The sequence below is a fragment of the Procambarus clarkii genome, chromosome 20 (genome assembly GCF_040958095.1).
Source record: "Procambarus clarkii isolate CNS0578487 chromosome 20, FALCON_Pclarkii_2.0, whole genome shotgun sequence".
NCBI lineage: Eukaryota > Metazoa > Arthropoda > Malacostraca > Decapoda > Cambaridae > Procambarus > Procambarus clarkii.
This window is the reverse complement of record NC_091169.1, coordinates 28634815-28649590: the sequence shown is the minus strand read 5'-3', so window position 1 is coordinate 28649590 and position 14776 is coordinate 28634815. Positions and strand designations below refer to the sequence as shown.

Genomic DNA, 14776 nt, shown 5'->3' with positions numbered 1-14776 from the left:
CATTAAAGATCATTGCCAGAGGCACGCTGAGGGCCTGTGCTTCTTCTTTTAGTATCCACGGTGATACTTTGTCTGGTCCAACTGCTTTAGTTGCATCTAGAGTTGTCAACTGTTTCATTACCTCCTCTGCTGTCACCTCTATATCTGATAGTCTTTCATCTAGGGTAACCCCTTCCAACAATGGGAGCTGCTCAGGCTCGGTACTGAACACTCCATGGAAACTGGCATTCAGTGCCTCACAGATTTCCTTGTCACTTTCAGTATATGCCCCCTCTGTCTTCCTTAGTCTTGTCACTTGGTCGTTCACCGACATTTTTCTTCTTATATGACTGTGTAGTAACTTAGGTTGTTTTTTCGCTTTGATTGCAATATCGTTCTCATAGTCCCTTTCCGATGTTCGTCTTATGTTAATGTAATCGTTCCTAGCTCTGTTGTATCTGCTTCTGTTGTCCTCTGTTCTTTGTCTTCTGTACTTCCTCCACTCCCGCCTGCTGGCCATTTTTGCTTCCTGACACTGTCTATTAAACCATGGGTTATTATATTCCTTCTTATTTTTTCCCTTTACCGTTGGTATAAATCTCTCTTCGGCCTCCTGGCATTTCTGTATGACTAGGTCCATCATATCTTGGACTGTTTTTCCTCTAATTTCTTCCTCCCACTGCACTTCACCCAGATAGTCCCTTATCCTCATATAGTCCCCTTTCCTGTAGTCAGCTCTCCTTTCCCAGATCTCTTGTCCCATGGTCATAAGTTTGAATTCCATCATGTAGTCAAAGACTAGGACACAATGGTCACTGGCCCCTAGAGGTATTTCATGCTCTAAATTCTCGATATCTTCTACGTTCTGGGTGAAAATCAGGTCTAATAGGCTCGGTGCATCTCTTCCTCTTTCCCTTGTGTCTTCCTTCACATGTTGTGTTAGGAAATTCCTGTCCATAACATCTACTAACTTTACTCCCCATGTTTCTTCCCCTCCATGGGGGGATTCCTTGATTCCCAATTTATCTCTCCATGATTCAAGTCCCCCTTGACCAGCAGCTTCGCTCTCATTCTGTGAGCTAATGTTGCTGCTTTCTGCAGTTTATCTATACGTGCCTTGTTGTTGTTATCATACGTGTGTGTGTGTGTGTGTGTACTTGCCTAGTTGTGCTTGCGAGGGTTGAGCTCTGGCTCTTTGGTCCCGCCTCTCAACTGTCAATCAACTGGCGTACAGATTCCTGAGCCTAATGGGCTCTTTCATATCTACATTTGAAACAGTGTATGGAGTCAGGCATCACCACATCACTTCCTGTATATAAGGAAGGGGGAATCACCCGATATGTCGGTGGGTGGGTGAATGTGAGTGAGTGTGCGTGTGGGTGAGTGTGCGTGTGAGTGAGTGTGAGTGAGTGTGAGTGTGTGTATGTGAGATAACCACAACACCTAAAGTGAAGGTCTTTCTCACTCCATGTTTATCATGTCAGCTGATGTATGGGCACTGTTTGTCTCTCACCCTCCACGGCCCTGCTTACCTCCCTCCCTCCCTCCCTCCCCTCCACGGCCCTCCCTCCCCCCCCCCCACGGCCCTCCCTCGCCTCCACGGCCCTCCCTCCCCTCCACGGCCCTTCCTCCCCTCCACGGCCCTGCTTAACTCCCTCCCTCCCTCCCCTCCACGGCCCTCCCTCCCCTCCACAGCCCTCCCTCCCCTCCACAGCCCTCCCTCCCCTCCACAGCCCTCTCGTGCCCTCCCTTAATCACCGACCCCGTGACTTAGAACGGGATCTTGGGAGTAAAGACGCTATAGTCCCAATGATCTCATTAACACAAATGTGTTGCTGGGTTTTCATCTAAAAACATCACAAATTCAGTGAAACAGTTTTTCCTTTGTAATAAATTTTTAATTTACGCAATTACCTGTGCTTCTAAAGTATATAGAAAATGGCTATTATTCCCCATAAAAATTGCTTTTGTGATCAATATAGGTCACCGTAACGTGTGAGAACGGCTTGGAGGTGAACGGAGACGTCAGAATAGCTCCTGTCCTCAGGAAGGAGGTACTCTGGGGATAACCTCTTCAAAACATAGTCCCATTACGGGCTCACCATAGCCCGTGCTACATGGAAATGTTGTTCCAGGAGCTGAATCTAAAACAAAAACAACAACAACGTATAGTCTCATCACTTGAGAATGAACCATGTGGGTTCGAAACGTTGTGCAAGTTTATAATTAGTGTAATGCATTTTACTGTTAATTATTCTTTTAGTTTACCTCGAACATAGATGACATTTGAAGAATTCCTCCTCCAATTAAACCAAGATGCAACAGCACTAGTCAGAGGAATAGAAACTCTAAGCGAGAAAATAATAGAGTATAATATTCATCAATAGCGACAAAATAATAGAATATATATATATATATATATATATATATATATATATATATATATATATATATATATATATATATATATATATATATATATACATATATATATATATATATATATATATATATATATATATATATATATATATATATATATATATATATATATATATATATTAAATACATCTTCAGAAGGAAGATTCATTCATTCCTTCTGAAGATGTATTTAATATACGAAAGTACTTAAGGAAATTCCTGTTTCATTTTCCTCCGTGGTCTGACATTGTCACATTCTTAATCACGTGTTTATTTTCGTGATATACACACACACACACACACACATATATATATATATATATATATATATATATATATATATATATATATATATATATATATATATATATATATATATCCTTGACTATTCATAAAACCAAAGTCAAGAGAGGACCACTTTTGTGAAGGGTTGCGAGTATGATACAGTGTACAGTGGTCTACATCCTCGACTCGCAACCCAGAATACCAGGTTGGGCACGTATCCTTTCACCTGATGCCTCTGTTTACCTAGCTGGAAAATAGGTATGAGGCAATAGTTGTGGTGGTGGGGAAGGTGAGGCGTCGACATGGGGGAGGCCCTTGATAACCTTGGTGACCCTAGTCACCGGGAATTATAAAGATCGCTGACATCTGACTCTCAACCAATACTTTAACATGGCTTGTGTCTGTGATCACAGATGTTCCTCTTGTTATCTAGCCGTGTTCTGCTTGTTCTCCGGCCCTGTTCTTGTCCTCCGGCGGTGTTCTTGTCCTCCGGCCTTGTTCTTGTCCTCCTGGAGTGGTCTTGTCCTCCGGGAGTGGTCTTGTCCTCCTGGAGTGGTCTTGTCCTCCGGGAGTGGTCTTGTCCTCCGGGAGTGGTCTTGTCCTCCGGGAGTGGTCTTGTCCTCCGGGAGTGGTCTTGTCCTCCGGGAGTGGTCTTGTCCTCCGGCGGTGTTCTTGTCCTCCGGCGGTGTTCTTGTCCTCCGGCCTTGTTCTTGTCCTCCTGGAGTGGTCTTGTCCTCCGGGAGTGGTCTTGTCCTCCGGGAGTGGTCTTGTCCTCCGGGAGTGGTCTTGTCCTCCGGGAGTGGTCTTGTCCTCCTGGAGTGGTCTTGTCCTCCGGGAGTGGTCTTGTCCTCCGGGAGTGGTCTTGTCCTCCGGCGGTGTTCTTGTCCTCCGGCGGTGTTCTTGTCCCCCGGCGGTGTTCTTGTCCTCCGGCCGTGTTTTTGTCCTCCGGCAGTGTTCTTGTCCTCCGGCGGTGTTCTTGTCCTCCGGCCGTGTTTTTGTCCTCCGGCGGTGTTCTTGTCCCCCGGCGGTGTTCTTGTCCTCCGGCCGTGTTTTTGTCCTCCGGCGGTGTTCTTGTCCCCCGGCGGTGTTCTTGTCCTCCGGCGGTGTTCTTGTCCCTCGGCGGTGTTCTTGTCCCCCGGCGGTGTTCTTGTCCTCCGGCGGTGTTCTTGTCCCTCGGCGGTGTTCTTGTCCCACGGCAGTGTTCTTGTCCCCCGGCGGTGTTCTTGTCCCCCGGCGGTGTTCTTGTCCCACGGCGGTGTTCTTGTCCCACGGCGGTGTTCTTGTCCTCCGGCCGTGTTCTTGTCCCCCGGCAGTGTTCTTGTCCCCCGGCGGTGTTCTTGTCCCACGGCGGTGTTCTTGTCCCACGGCGGTGTTCTTGTCCCACGGCGGTGTTCTTGTCCCTCGGCGGTGTTCTTGTCCCACGGCGGTGTTCTTGTCCCACGGCGGTGTTCTTGTCCCACGGCGGTGTTCTTGTCCCACGGCGGTGTTCTTGTCCCACGGCGGTGTTCTTGTCCCACGGCGGTGTTCTTGTCCCACGGCGGTGTTCTTGTCCCTCGGCGGTGTTCTTGTCCCCCGGCGGTGTTCTTGTCCCACGGCGGTGTTCTTGTCCCACGGCGGTGTTCTTGTCCTCCGGCCGTGTTCTTGTCCCCCGGCGGTGTTCTTGTCCCACGGCGGTGTTCTTGTCCTCCGGCGGTGTTCTTGTCCCCTGGCGGTGTTCTTGTCCCACGGCGGTGTTCTTGTCCTCCGGCGGTGTTCTTGTCCTCCGGCGGTGTTCTTGTCCTCCGGCGGTGTTCTTGTCCTCCGGCGGTGTTCTTGTCCTCCGGGAGTGTTCTTGTCCTCCGGCGGTGTTCTTGTCCTCTGGCGGTGTTCTTGACCCCCGGCCGTGTTCTTGACCCCCGGCCGTGTTCTTGACATCCGGCCGTGTTATTGACCCCCGGCCGTGTTCTTGACCCCCGGCCGTGTTCTTGACCCCCGGCCGTGTTCTTGACCCCCGGCCGTGTTCTTGACCCCCGGCCGTGTTCTTGACCCCCGGCCGTGTTCTTGACCCCCGGCCGTGTTCTTGACCCCCGGCCGTGTTCTTGACCCCCGGCCGTGTTCTTGACCCCCGGCCGTGTTCTTGACCCCCGGCCGTGTTCTTGTCCCCCGGCGGTGTTCTTGACCCCCGGCCGTGTTCTTGTCCCACGGCCGTGTTCTTGTCCCACGGCCGTGTTCTTGTCCCACGGCCGTGTTCTTGACCCCCGGCCGTGTTCTTGACCCCCGGCCGTGTTCTTGACCCCCGGCCGTGTTCTTGTCCCCCGGCGGTGTTCTTGACCCCCGGCCGTGTTCTTGTCCCACGGCCGTGTTCTTGTCCCACGGCCGTGTTCTTGTCCCCCGGCCGTGTTCTTGTCCCACGGCCGTGTTCTTGACCCCCGGCCGTGTTCTTGTCCCCCGGCCGTGTTCTTGTCCCCCGGCGGTGTTCTTGACCCCCGGCCGTGTTCTTGTCCCACGGCCGTGTTCTTGTCCCCCGGCCGTGTTCTTGTCCCACGGCCGTGTTCTTGTCCCACGGCCGTGTTCTTGTCCCACGGCCGTGTTCTTGACCCCCGGCCGTGTTCTTGTCCCCCGGCCGTGTTCTTGTCCCCCGGCCGTGTTCTTGTCCCACGGCCGTGTTCTTGACCCCCGGCCGTGTTCTTGTCCCCCGGCGGTGTTCTTGACCCCCGGCCGTGTTCTTGTCCCACGGCCGTGTTCTTGTCCCCCGGCCGTGTTCTTGTCCCCCGGCCGTGTTCTTGTCCCACGGCCGTGTTCTTGTCCCACGGCCGTGTTCTTGTCCCACGGCCGTGTTCTTGACCCCCGGCCGTGTTCTTGACCCCCGGCCGTGTTCTTGTCCCCCGGCGGTGTTCTTGACCCCCGGCCGTGTTCTTGTCCCCCGGCCGTGTTCTTGTCCTCCGGCGGTGTTCTTGTCCCACGGCGGTGTTCTTGTCCTCCGGCTGTGTTCTTGTCCCACGGCGGTGTTCTTGTCCTCCAGCGGTGTTCTTGTCCCACGGCGGTGTTCTTGTCCCACGGCGGTGTTCTTGTCCTCCGGCGGTGTTCTTGTCCTCCGGGAGTGTTCTTGTCCCACGGCGGTGTTCTTGTCCTCCGGCGGTGTTCTTGTCCCACGGCGGTGTTCTTGTCCCACGGCGGTGTTCTTGTCCTCCGGCGGTGTTCTTGTCCCACGGCGGTGTTCTTGTCCCACGGCGGTGTTCTTGTCCCCCTGCGGTGTTCTTGTCCTCCGGCGGTGTTCTTGTCCTCCGGCGGTGTTCTTGTCCCACGGCGGTGTTCTTGTCCCCCTGCGGTGTTTTTGTCCTCCGGCGGTGTTCTTGTCCTCCGGCGGTGTTCTTGTCCCACGGCGGTGTTCTTGTCCTCCGGCGGTGTTCTTGTCCCACGGCGGTGTTCTTGTCCCCCTGCGGTGTTCTTGTCCTCCGGCGGTGTTCTTGTCCTCCGGCGGTGTTCTTGTCCCACGGCGGTGTTCTTGTCCCACGGCGGTGTTCTTGTCCCACGGCGGTGTTCTTGTCCCCCTGCGGTGTTCTTGTCCCCCGGCGGTGTTCTTGTCCTCCGGCGGTGTTCTTGTCCTCCGGCGGTGTTCTTGTCCCACGGCGGTGTTCTTGTCCTCCAGCGGTGTTCTTGTCCCACGGCGGTGTTCTTGTCCTCCGGGAGTGTTCTTGTCCTCCGGGAGTGTTCTTGTCCCCCGGCGTGTTCTTGTCCTCCGGCGGTGTTCTTGTCCCACGGCGGTGTTCTTGTCCTCCGGCGGTGTTCTTGTCCCACGGCGGTGTTCTTGTCCTCCGGCGGTGTTCTTGTCCCCCGGCGGTGTTCTTGTCCCACGGCGGTGTTCTTGTCCTCCAGCGGTGTTCTTGTCCTCCGGGAGTGTTCTTGTCCCCCGGCGGTGTTCTTGTCCTCCGGGAGTGTTCTTGTCCTCCGGGAGTGTTCTTGTCCTCCGGGAGTGTTCTTGTCCTCCGGGAGTGTTCTTGTCCTCCGGGAGTGTTCTTGTCCTCCGGCGGTGTTCTTGTCCTCCGGGAGTGTTCTTGTCCTCCGGGAGTGTTCTTGTCCCCCGGCGGTGTTCTTGTCCTCCGGGAGTGTTCTTGTCCTCCGGGAGTGTTCTTGTCCCCCGGCGGTGTTCTTGTCCTCCGGGAGTGTTCTTGTCCTCTGGGAGTGTTCTTGTCCTCCGGGCGTGTTCTTGTCCTCCGGGAGTGTTCTTGTCCTCCGGCGGTGTTCTGGTCCTCCGGCGGTGTTCTTATCCACCGGCCGTGTTCTTGTCCTTTGGGAGTGTTCTTGTCCTCCGGCGGTGTTCTTGTCCTCCGGGAGTGTTCTTGTCCTCCGGGAGTGTTCTTGTCCTCCGGGAGTGTTCTTGTCCTCCGGCGGTGTTCTTGTCCCCCGGCCGTGTTCTTGTCCTCCGGCGGTGTTCTTGTCCTCCGGCGGTGTTCTTGTCCTCCGGGAGTGTTCTTGTCCTCCGGGAGTGTTCTTGTCCTCCGGGAGTGTTCTTGTCCTCCGGGAGTGTTCTTGTCCTCCGGGAGTGTTCTTGTCCTCCGGCGGTGTTCTTGTCCTCCGGGAGTGTTCTTGTCCCCCGGCGGTGTACTTGTCCCCCGGCCGTGTTCTTGTCCCCCGGCGGTGTTCTTGTCCTCCGGCGGTGTTCTTGCCCCCCGGCCGTGTTCTTTTCCCTCCGGAGGTTTTCTTGTCCTCCGGGAGTGTTCTTGTTCCCCGGCCGTGTTCTTGTCCTCCGGGAGTGTTCTTGTCCCCAGGCCGTGTTCTTGTCCCCCGGCGGTGTTCTTGTCCTCCGGCGGTGTTCTTGTCCCCCGGCCGTGTTCTTGTCCTCCGGCGGTGTTCTTGTCCTCCGGCGGTGTTCTTGTCCTCCGGGAGTGTTCTTGTCCTCCGGCGGTGTTGGCAGGGTGGTGGGCAAGAGAGAGCGTCCACAGAGGCCCTTGTGTTTGTACTCCCGCAGTAATTGATTATGATTGACGCCCTTGTTGTTGCAGTAAGCCCGCACAGCTGCTGAGTCAGGGCAAGATAGACACAACCCACTGGTGGTGGGGGGGGGGAGGGGGGGAGGGAGGGGGAAGGGAGAGGGAGGTAAGGGAGGGAAGAGGCGAGAGGAGGCTAAACGAGGGAGGAGGAGAAGGAGGAGGGGGGGGGGGGAAGGAATTCTACAGGGTAAAGAAAAGTTTCTAGGGATTAAGAGGTTCTACGGTGGGAGGAGAGAGAAATAATTCTACAAAAATCTATAAGTCCAGGCCGTCCTCCTAGCAGGATAGGACTTATATCGGCCCGTCCTCCTAGCAGGATAGGACTTATATCGGCCCGTCCACCTAGCAGGATAGGACTTATATCGGCCCGTCCACCTAGCAGGATAGGACTTATATCGGCCCGTCCACCTAGCAGGATAGGACTTATATCGGCCCGTCCACCTAGCAGGATAGGACTTATATCGGCCCGTCCACCTAGCAGGATAGGACTTATATCGGCCCGTCCTCCTAGCAGGATAGGACTTATATCGGCCCGTCCACCTAGCAGGATAGGACTTATATCGGCCCGTCCACCTAGCAGGATAGGACTTATATCGGCCCGTCCACCTAGCAGGATAGGACTTATATCAACTATTTGGTCAATCATACAAACATGTACTGTTGGACCCCCAAAAATTCATTATATCACTGAATTAGCCTAAATGACATTCTAAAAAGTTGGAAATGTAGCCAAAGAACCCAACCTAGTAATCCTAGGCCTAATATGCGCTATTATAGATCTAATATATTATATATTTATGCTACACTAGGCCTAAAATATGTAAGTGTAATTTTGACTTTTCTTCACGCACTCTACAAATTTAATAGATCTAGATGTAGACTTTTTGGGACACAACAGTCCAATTTTGTACGTTGAAGCAGACAGATAGCGACTATCAATACCTATATCTTCTTCTTTTGAAGTTATCTTGAGATGATTTCGGGGCTTAGCGTCCCCGCGGCCCAGTCCTCGACCAGGCCTACTTGTTGTTACACACCCCCAGGAAGCAGCCCGTAGCAGCTGTCTATCTCCCAGGTACCTATTTACTGCTGGGTGAACTGGGTGCATCAGGGTGAAAGAAACTCTGGCCATTTGTTTCCGCCTCCTCAGGGGATCGAAACTGGAACCTCAGGACAACGAATCCCGAGCGCTGTCCATTCAGCTGCCCGGCCAGGCTATCATAGATATAGATAGCAGCTATCTATACCTATACCATAGGTATAAATAGTTGGTATAGTTAAGGAGATGTGTTGATGAGGCGCCACAAGCGGGCGAGCGGTCAAGATCCTGTTATTGAACAAGAGGTGCTTGTGTCTCCAGGCTGTAGAGGGCGGCGGCTTCTCTTGTCTGGGGTGACAGTTTTCCCTTTCTCTTATTCCTCCTCTGTCGGGTCTTCTTGCTCACCCTCCTCCTCCTTTCCTTCTTCCGTCGGCGCCTCTTCCTCATCTTTCTCTTCAGTCGGCACTTCTCTCTCCTCCTTCCGTCGGTTTCTGTTTCTCGTTTTTCTCTTGTTCCTCGTATTCCTTCGTTTGTTGGTCCTCCTCCTCCTCCTCCTCCTCTTCCTGCTTCACCTCTTCCTCCTGCTCTTCAGTCTCTCCTTTCCCACCTCCTCCTCCTCCTCCCACCTTTTCTCCCTCCTACAAGTCTTGCAGCAACCACTGCAAGACTTGTCCCCCTCACAGTCATGACCTGCACTGGGGGGGCGCTGGAGTGCGTGTGCGCGCGCCGCGTCTACGGACCTGCCTAATTACCCCATAATCACATGATAAGTAGCGTCGATTAACCCCGGCAGTGACCTGCCTCACTTTACGACCCTGGCCGCGAGAGCGAGACCCTCCGACTTTCCGTCTATGGTAACAAGGTGTTTGTTTTCCAAACAGCGTGTTTATGCTAACTCCTGCGCCTTTATCGCCAGCCGTCCAAGCGACATATACGTCTTATCCGGACGAGGATCGTGACGAATAGCCGGATAAAATACGATTCACTGCAGAGGGCTTAAACAAGCAAAGAGAAAAGGCGATAAATTTCGGTCCTAAACGGCCATCAGTCACGGTGGCGAGTCGGCTCCTCTGGTCGGGTCGGCGCAGCAAAGTGGTGGATGCAAGCAGATTAGGACTACAGGAGTGTCCTTGTTAATCGCTAATACCGGGTTACAGTGTCGGGTAATGGATAAGTTTGTGCCATTAAGACGTACGGATGTGCTTATTTCCCGCCCCCTCGTCGTCCTTACGGCGACCTGTGGCTCCCTCTACACGCCACAACGACCCCTCTGTCCGGTGGCCAAGTTTGGCCTCCAAGGCTACCAGGGATTGAATAACTTTTTGTGCGGGTTTTCTTTGAGGCCGCGGCTATAAACCACGAGCGTGTCTATAATTATCTCCTCGGAGGTACGGGAGGGTAAGATATAAGCCCCGTGGCTCGTATAATTAGAATATTAGGATAGATTATATCACGCCAGCTAATATTACCCCTAAACAACACGAGAGCTTCTAGAGGGGTCAGCGTTCGAGGCGGTGGCATTACCCCTGACGGCGATAAATATAGGGTGTTGACCTAACAAATAAGACAATAAGGCCCTAATGAACAAACTAGCCAGGTCCCCGGCTGTAATTACCGCAGCGTTGATGAAGACCTTATGGAAGCCGGTCTTGTTGTTGCTTCATTCATCTAAATCAGACGAGGCTCAAGATCTGACACTCTTCGTCTCTCGTCGACTCAAGTTCTGATGCCATGATAACCTAACATCAACACGCCTCCACACCAGCCTCCTGTCAGTGCCACCACTGTTGGCACTGCCACCCTTGTCGTCTGGGCCACCACTGTTGGCACTGCCACCCTCGTCAGTGCCACCAATGTTGGCACTGCCACCCTCGTCGTCAGTGCCACCAATGTTGGCACTGCTACCGTCGTCAGTGCCACCACTGTTGGCACTGCCACCCTCGTCAGTGCCACCACTGTTGGCACTGCCACCCTCGTCAGTGCCACCAATGTTGGCACTGCCACCCTCGTCAGTGCCACCAATGTTGGCACTGCCACCCTCGTCAGTGCCACCAATGTTGGCACTGCCACCCTCGTCGTCAGTGCCACCAATGTTGGCACTGCTACCGTCGTCAGTGCCACCACTGTTGGCACTGCCACCCTCGTCAGTGCCACCAATGTTGGCACTGCCACCCTCGTCAGTGCCACCAATGTTGGCACTGCCACCCTCGTCAGTGCCACCACTGTTGGCACTGCCACCCTCATCAGTGCCACCAATGTTGGCACTGCCACCCTCGTCGTCAGTGCCACCAATGTTGGCACTGCTACCGTCGTCAGTGCCACCACTGTTGGCACTGCCACCCTCGTCAGTGCCACCAATGTTGGCACTGCCACCCTCGTCGTCAGTGCCAAAACTGTTGGCACTGCCACCCTCGTCCGTGCCACCAATGTTGGCACTGCTACCGTCGTCAGTGCCACCACTGTTGGCACTGTCACCCTCGTCGTCTGGGCCACCACTGTTGGCACTGCCAGCCTCGTCAGTGCCACCAATGTTGGCACTGCTACCGTCGTCATGCCACCACTGTTGGCACTGCCACCCTCGTCAGTGCCACCACTGTTGGCACTGCCACCCTCGTCAGTGCCACCACTGTTGGCACTGCCACCCTCGTCGTCTGGGCCACCACTGTTGGCACTGCCACCCTCGTCGTCTGGGCCACCACTGTTGGCACTGCCCCCCTCGTCGTCAGTGCCACTAATGCTGTGTGTGTACTCACCTATTTGTACTTGCGGGGGTTGAGCTCTGGCTCTTTGGTCCCGCCTCTCAACCGTCAATCAACTAGTGAACAGATTCCTGAGCCTACTGGGCTCTATCATATCTACACTTGAAACTGTGTATGGAGTCAGCCTCCACCACATCACTGCCTAGTGCATTCCATTTACTAACTATGACACTGAAAAAATTCTTTCTAATGTCTCTGTGGCTGATGTGGGTACTCAGTTTCCACCTGTGTCTCCTTGTTCGTGTCCCTCCTGTGCTGAAGAGTTTGTCTTTGTCCACCCCAATGGGCACCTGACAGCTGGGTGGACAGCGCTTCGGATTCGTAGTCCTGAGGTTCCGGGTTCGATCCCCGGTGGAGGCGGAGACAAATAGGCAAAATGTTTCTTTCACCCTGATGCCCCTGTTAAATAACAGTAAATAGGTACCTGGGAGTTAGACAGCTGCTATGGGCTGCTTCCTGGGGGGGTTGTAACAAAAAGGAGGCCTGATCGAGGACCGAGCCGCTGGGACGCTAAAGCCCCGAAATCATCTCAAGATAACCTCAAGATAACCCTGTCAATTCCCCTGAGAATTTTGTAGGTGGTTATCATGTCTCCCTTTACTATTCTGTTTTCCAGGGACGTGAGGTTCAGCTCCTTTAGCCTTTCCTCGTAACTCATACCTCTCAGTTTCGGCTCCGGCTCTCAGCTTAGTGTATGTGTGTGTGTGTGTGTGTGTGTGTGTGTGTGTGTGTGTGTGTGTGTGTGTGTGTGTGTGTGTGTGTCTGTGTGTGTGTGTGTGTGTGTGTGTGTGTGTGTGTGTGTGTGTGTGTGTGTGTGTGTGTGTGTGTGTGTGTGTGTGTGTGTGTGTACTCATCAATTAGTGCCTGTAGAATCGAGCATCAGCTCTTAATGGACCCCCTGTTTCTAGCCTCCAGTTGTCTAAAGCAATGATTCCTTTCATTGGCACTTTTAAAATTATGAACAGAGTTTGCTTCCACAACCTGCACTTTCAGTTCATTCCTTTTTCCAACTACTCTTACACTAAATTAAAACTTTTTAGTATTTCTATGACCATCTGAGTCTCACGCTTCCACCTATTTCATTTTGTTCTGTTTGGTATTCATTGTGAACATTTCCTCTATTTCCACTCTGTCAATTCCCCATAATATTTTATATGTCTCCCCTTTCTCTCTCATTTTTCCTAGCGTCGTCAGGTTTAGTTACTTCAGTCTCTCTTCATATCCCATTCGCCGCAATTCTGGGACGAGCTTCATCGCAAACTTCTGAAGTTTTCAAAAGTTACGAGTATGCAAAAAAACACACAAGGAAACTTTCTAGTTTCCATTATGTGCTTTTTAGGTGGAGGCTGCACGACAGGGGCTGCATATTCTATGACTGGTCTCACGTAGGCTGTGTACAGCGATGTAAAGGCCTTCTTATTTAGGTTCCTGTATGATGATGTTCTGAGCTTTGTCAGAGTAGAGTAGGCTGCTGACATCCTATTTATATGTGCCTCAGGAGTTATATTAGGTGTAATGTCCACTCCCAGATCTCTTTCTCCAGTAGTCTTATGTTGGTATTTTCCTTTCATTGCATGCTGTCCCTTTGGTCTCCTACCACCTAATCCAATTTCCACCATTTTACACTTGTTCTTATTGAACTCCAGTAGCCATTTCTCCGGCTATCTCTGCAACTTATTCAAGTCGTTTTGGAGAATCTTACAATCCTCACAGCTCGTCTCATTAATTTTGCATCATCTGCAAACATCGACATATAAGATTCAGCTCCAATAGATTGGTCATTTACATATATACGAAATAGAATTTGTCCCAGCACCGATGCTTCAGGTACTCCACTTGTTACTGCTCGCCAGTCCAACTTTTCGCCTCTTACTGTTACTCTCTGGCTTCTGCCTGTTAGGTAATTCCTTCCCCATGTTAGGACTTTTCCGCTTACTCCCGCCTGCCTCCCAAGTCTGTATAGTAGTCTCTTGTGATGTACTGTGTCAAAGGCTTTTTGGCAGTCAAGAAACATGCAATCTGCCCATCCTTCTCAGATTCATGCCTAACGTACCTTCTCAAGTAGGTACGTTAGGCATGATTTCCTTTCCCTAAAGCTATGTTGGTTAATTTTTACATACCTAATTCTCTCTAAGTGTGTAACTAGTCTTAACCTGATTATTCTTTCAAGTCCGCTGCACGGGGTGCTTGTCAGTGATACTCTATCACCTTTCTTGAAAACTGGCACCACATTTGCCTACTTCCAGCAGATGAGTAACTCCTCCCTTTGTAAGTGACTCATTAACGATCTTTCGCAGAGGCACGCTGAGGGCCTGCGCTGCCTCCTTCAATATCCACGGTGATGCATTGTCTGATCTAACAGCTTTAGTTTTGTCCAGTGATCCCAGTCGTTTCTTTACTTCCTGTGCTGTCACCTCTATATCTTACAGTCTCTCATCTAGGGCCATCCTAACACCGGGGCTGCTCAGGCTCGCTTGTGAACTATGGAAACCAGTGCTCGGTACCTTGCAAATTTCCTTATAATTTTCTCTTCGGTATATACACCTTCTGTTTGACGTAGTCTTGTCACTTGGGCCTTCACTGTCATTTTCCTTCTTATATGATTATGAAGGGGAGGGATAGGAGGGGCCTGATAGCTAGGAAACAAGGCACAGGAGGAGCATGGCACCTCACACACACACCAAAAGGTTATCATTATAAATTTCCAACATCCTTGAGGCCCTCCAGAGGCTCTCATTACCGTGTGTGTGTGTGGGATGCTGGGCGGCGGCATCTGTGTGGGGATGTGTCATCTCAAGACGTCGTCAGCATCCTTGAGGAACATCCCCGTTCCCCGGGTAACAAATATTCCCAGATTCCTCTTAATTATAGATATACTACGAGAGCATATTAGGAGCTGTACGATGGGATCGAACCTGCGTACTTGGACTTCTCCCAGCATGCGCACTGCCAGCGTTCTTGTGGATTTCATTGCGCATATCAATACTGTCGTTAACCTTGTACCTGAGCCAGGAGTCATCGAGCACTGACGTGTCCGCTTACGAAACCACTGCATCTTTCTCCTGATGTTGGTGGTGTATAGTCTGTATACACCGAATAGTTTACCGGCTTAACAGAGCTGTAAGTTGTTTACAACAATAATAACTCAAGGTTATTATAGTTGTAAACAATAAAATAACTTGTTATACACGCTGGTAAACTGGTCAATAAATACAGACTAAGCCGCTAGGATTAATGAAAGATGAACAGGTTTCGAACAAGTGGACACGTAAATCCTTCACGAATCGTGGCCCGACATGGCCAAGGTGGCCACCAATCTCTAA

At 52.0% G+C, this 14776-nt stretch overlaps 1 protein-coding gene across 1 annotated transcript; it reads right to left on the bottom strand.

Moving 5' to 3' along the window:
- Positions 1–3110: 3110 nt before the first annotated feature.
- Positions 3111–14424, bottom strand: LOC138366781 (filaggrin-2-like). The gene is made up of 6 exons (XM_069328062.1): positions 14377–14424; positions 13694–13855; positions 10391–11254; positions 9890–10043; positions 7998–8312; positions 3111–7612 (listed from the first exon to the last, which is right to left on the bottom strand). Exons 1-6 carry the CDS (start codon positions 14422–14424, stop codon positions 3111–3113), a joined length of 6045 nt encoding a protein of 2014 aa, XP_069184163.1.
- Positions 14425–14776: the final 352 nt, after the last annotated feature.

Bases quoted from the DNA above. Each gene is read 5' to 3' on its own strand.
- LOC138366781 (XM_069328062.1), bottom strand. From the start codon at position 14,424: ATGAAATCCACAAGAACGCTGGCAGTGCGCATGCTGGGAGAAGTCCAA. The intron at 13,856-14,376 runs GTACGCAGGTTC...GTGACAGCACAG, and splicing joins GCATGCTGGGAGAAGTCCAA to GAAGTAAAGAAACGACTGGG. The intron at 8,313-9,889 runs GTACGTCTTAAT...GGGGTCCAACAG, and splicing joins GGCGGGAAATAAGCACATCC to TACATGTTTGTATGATTGAC.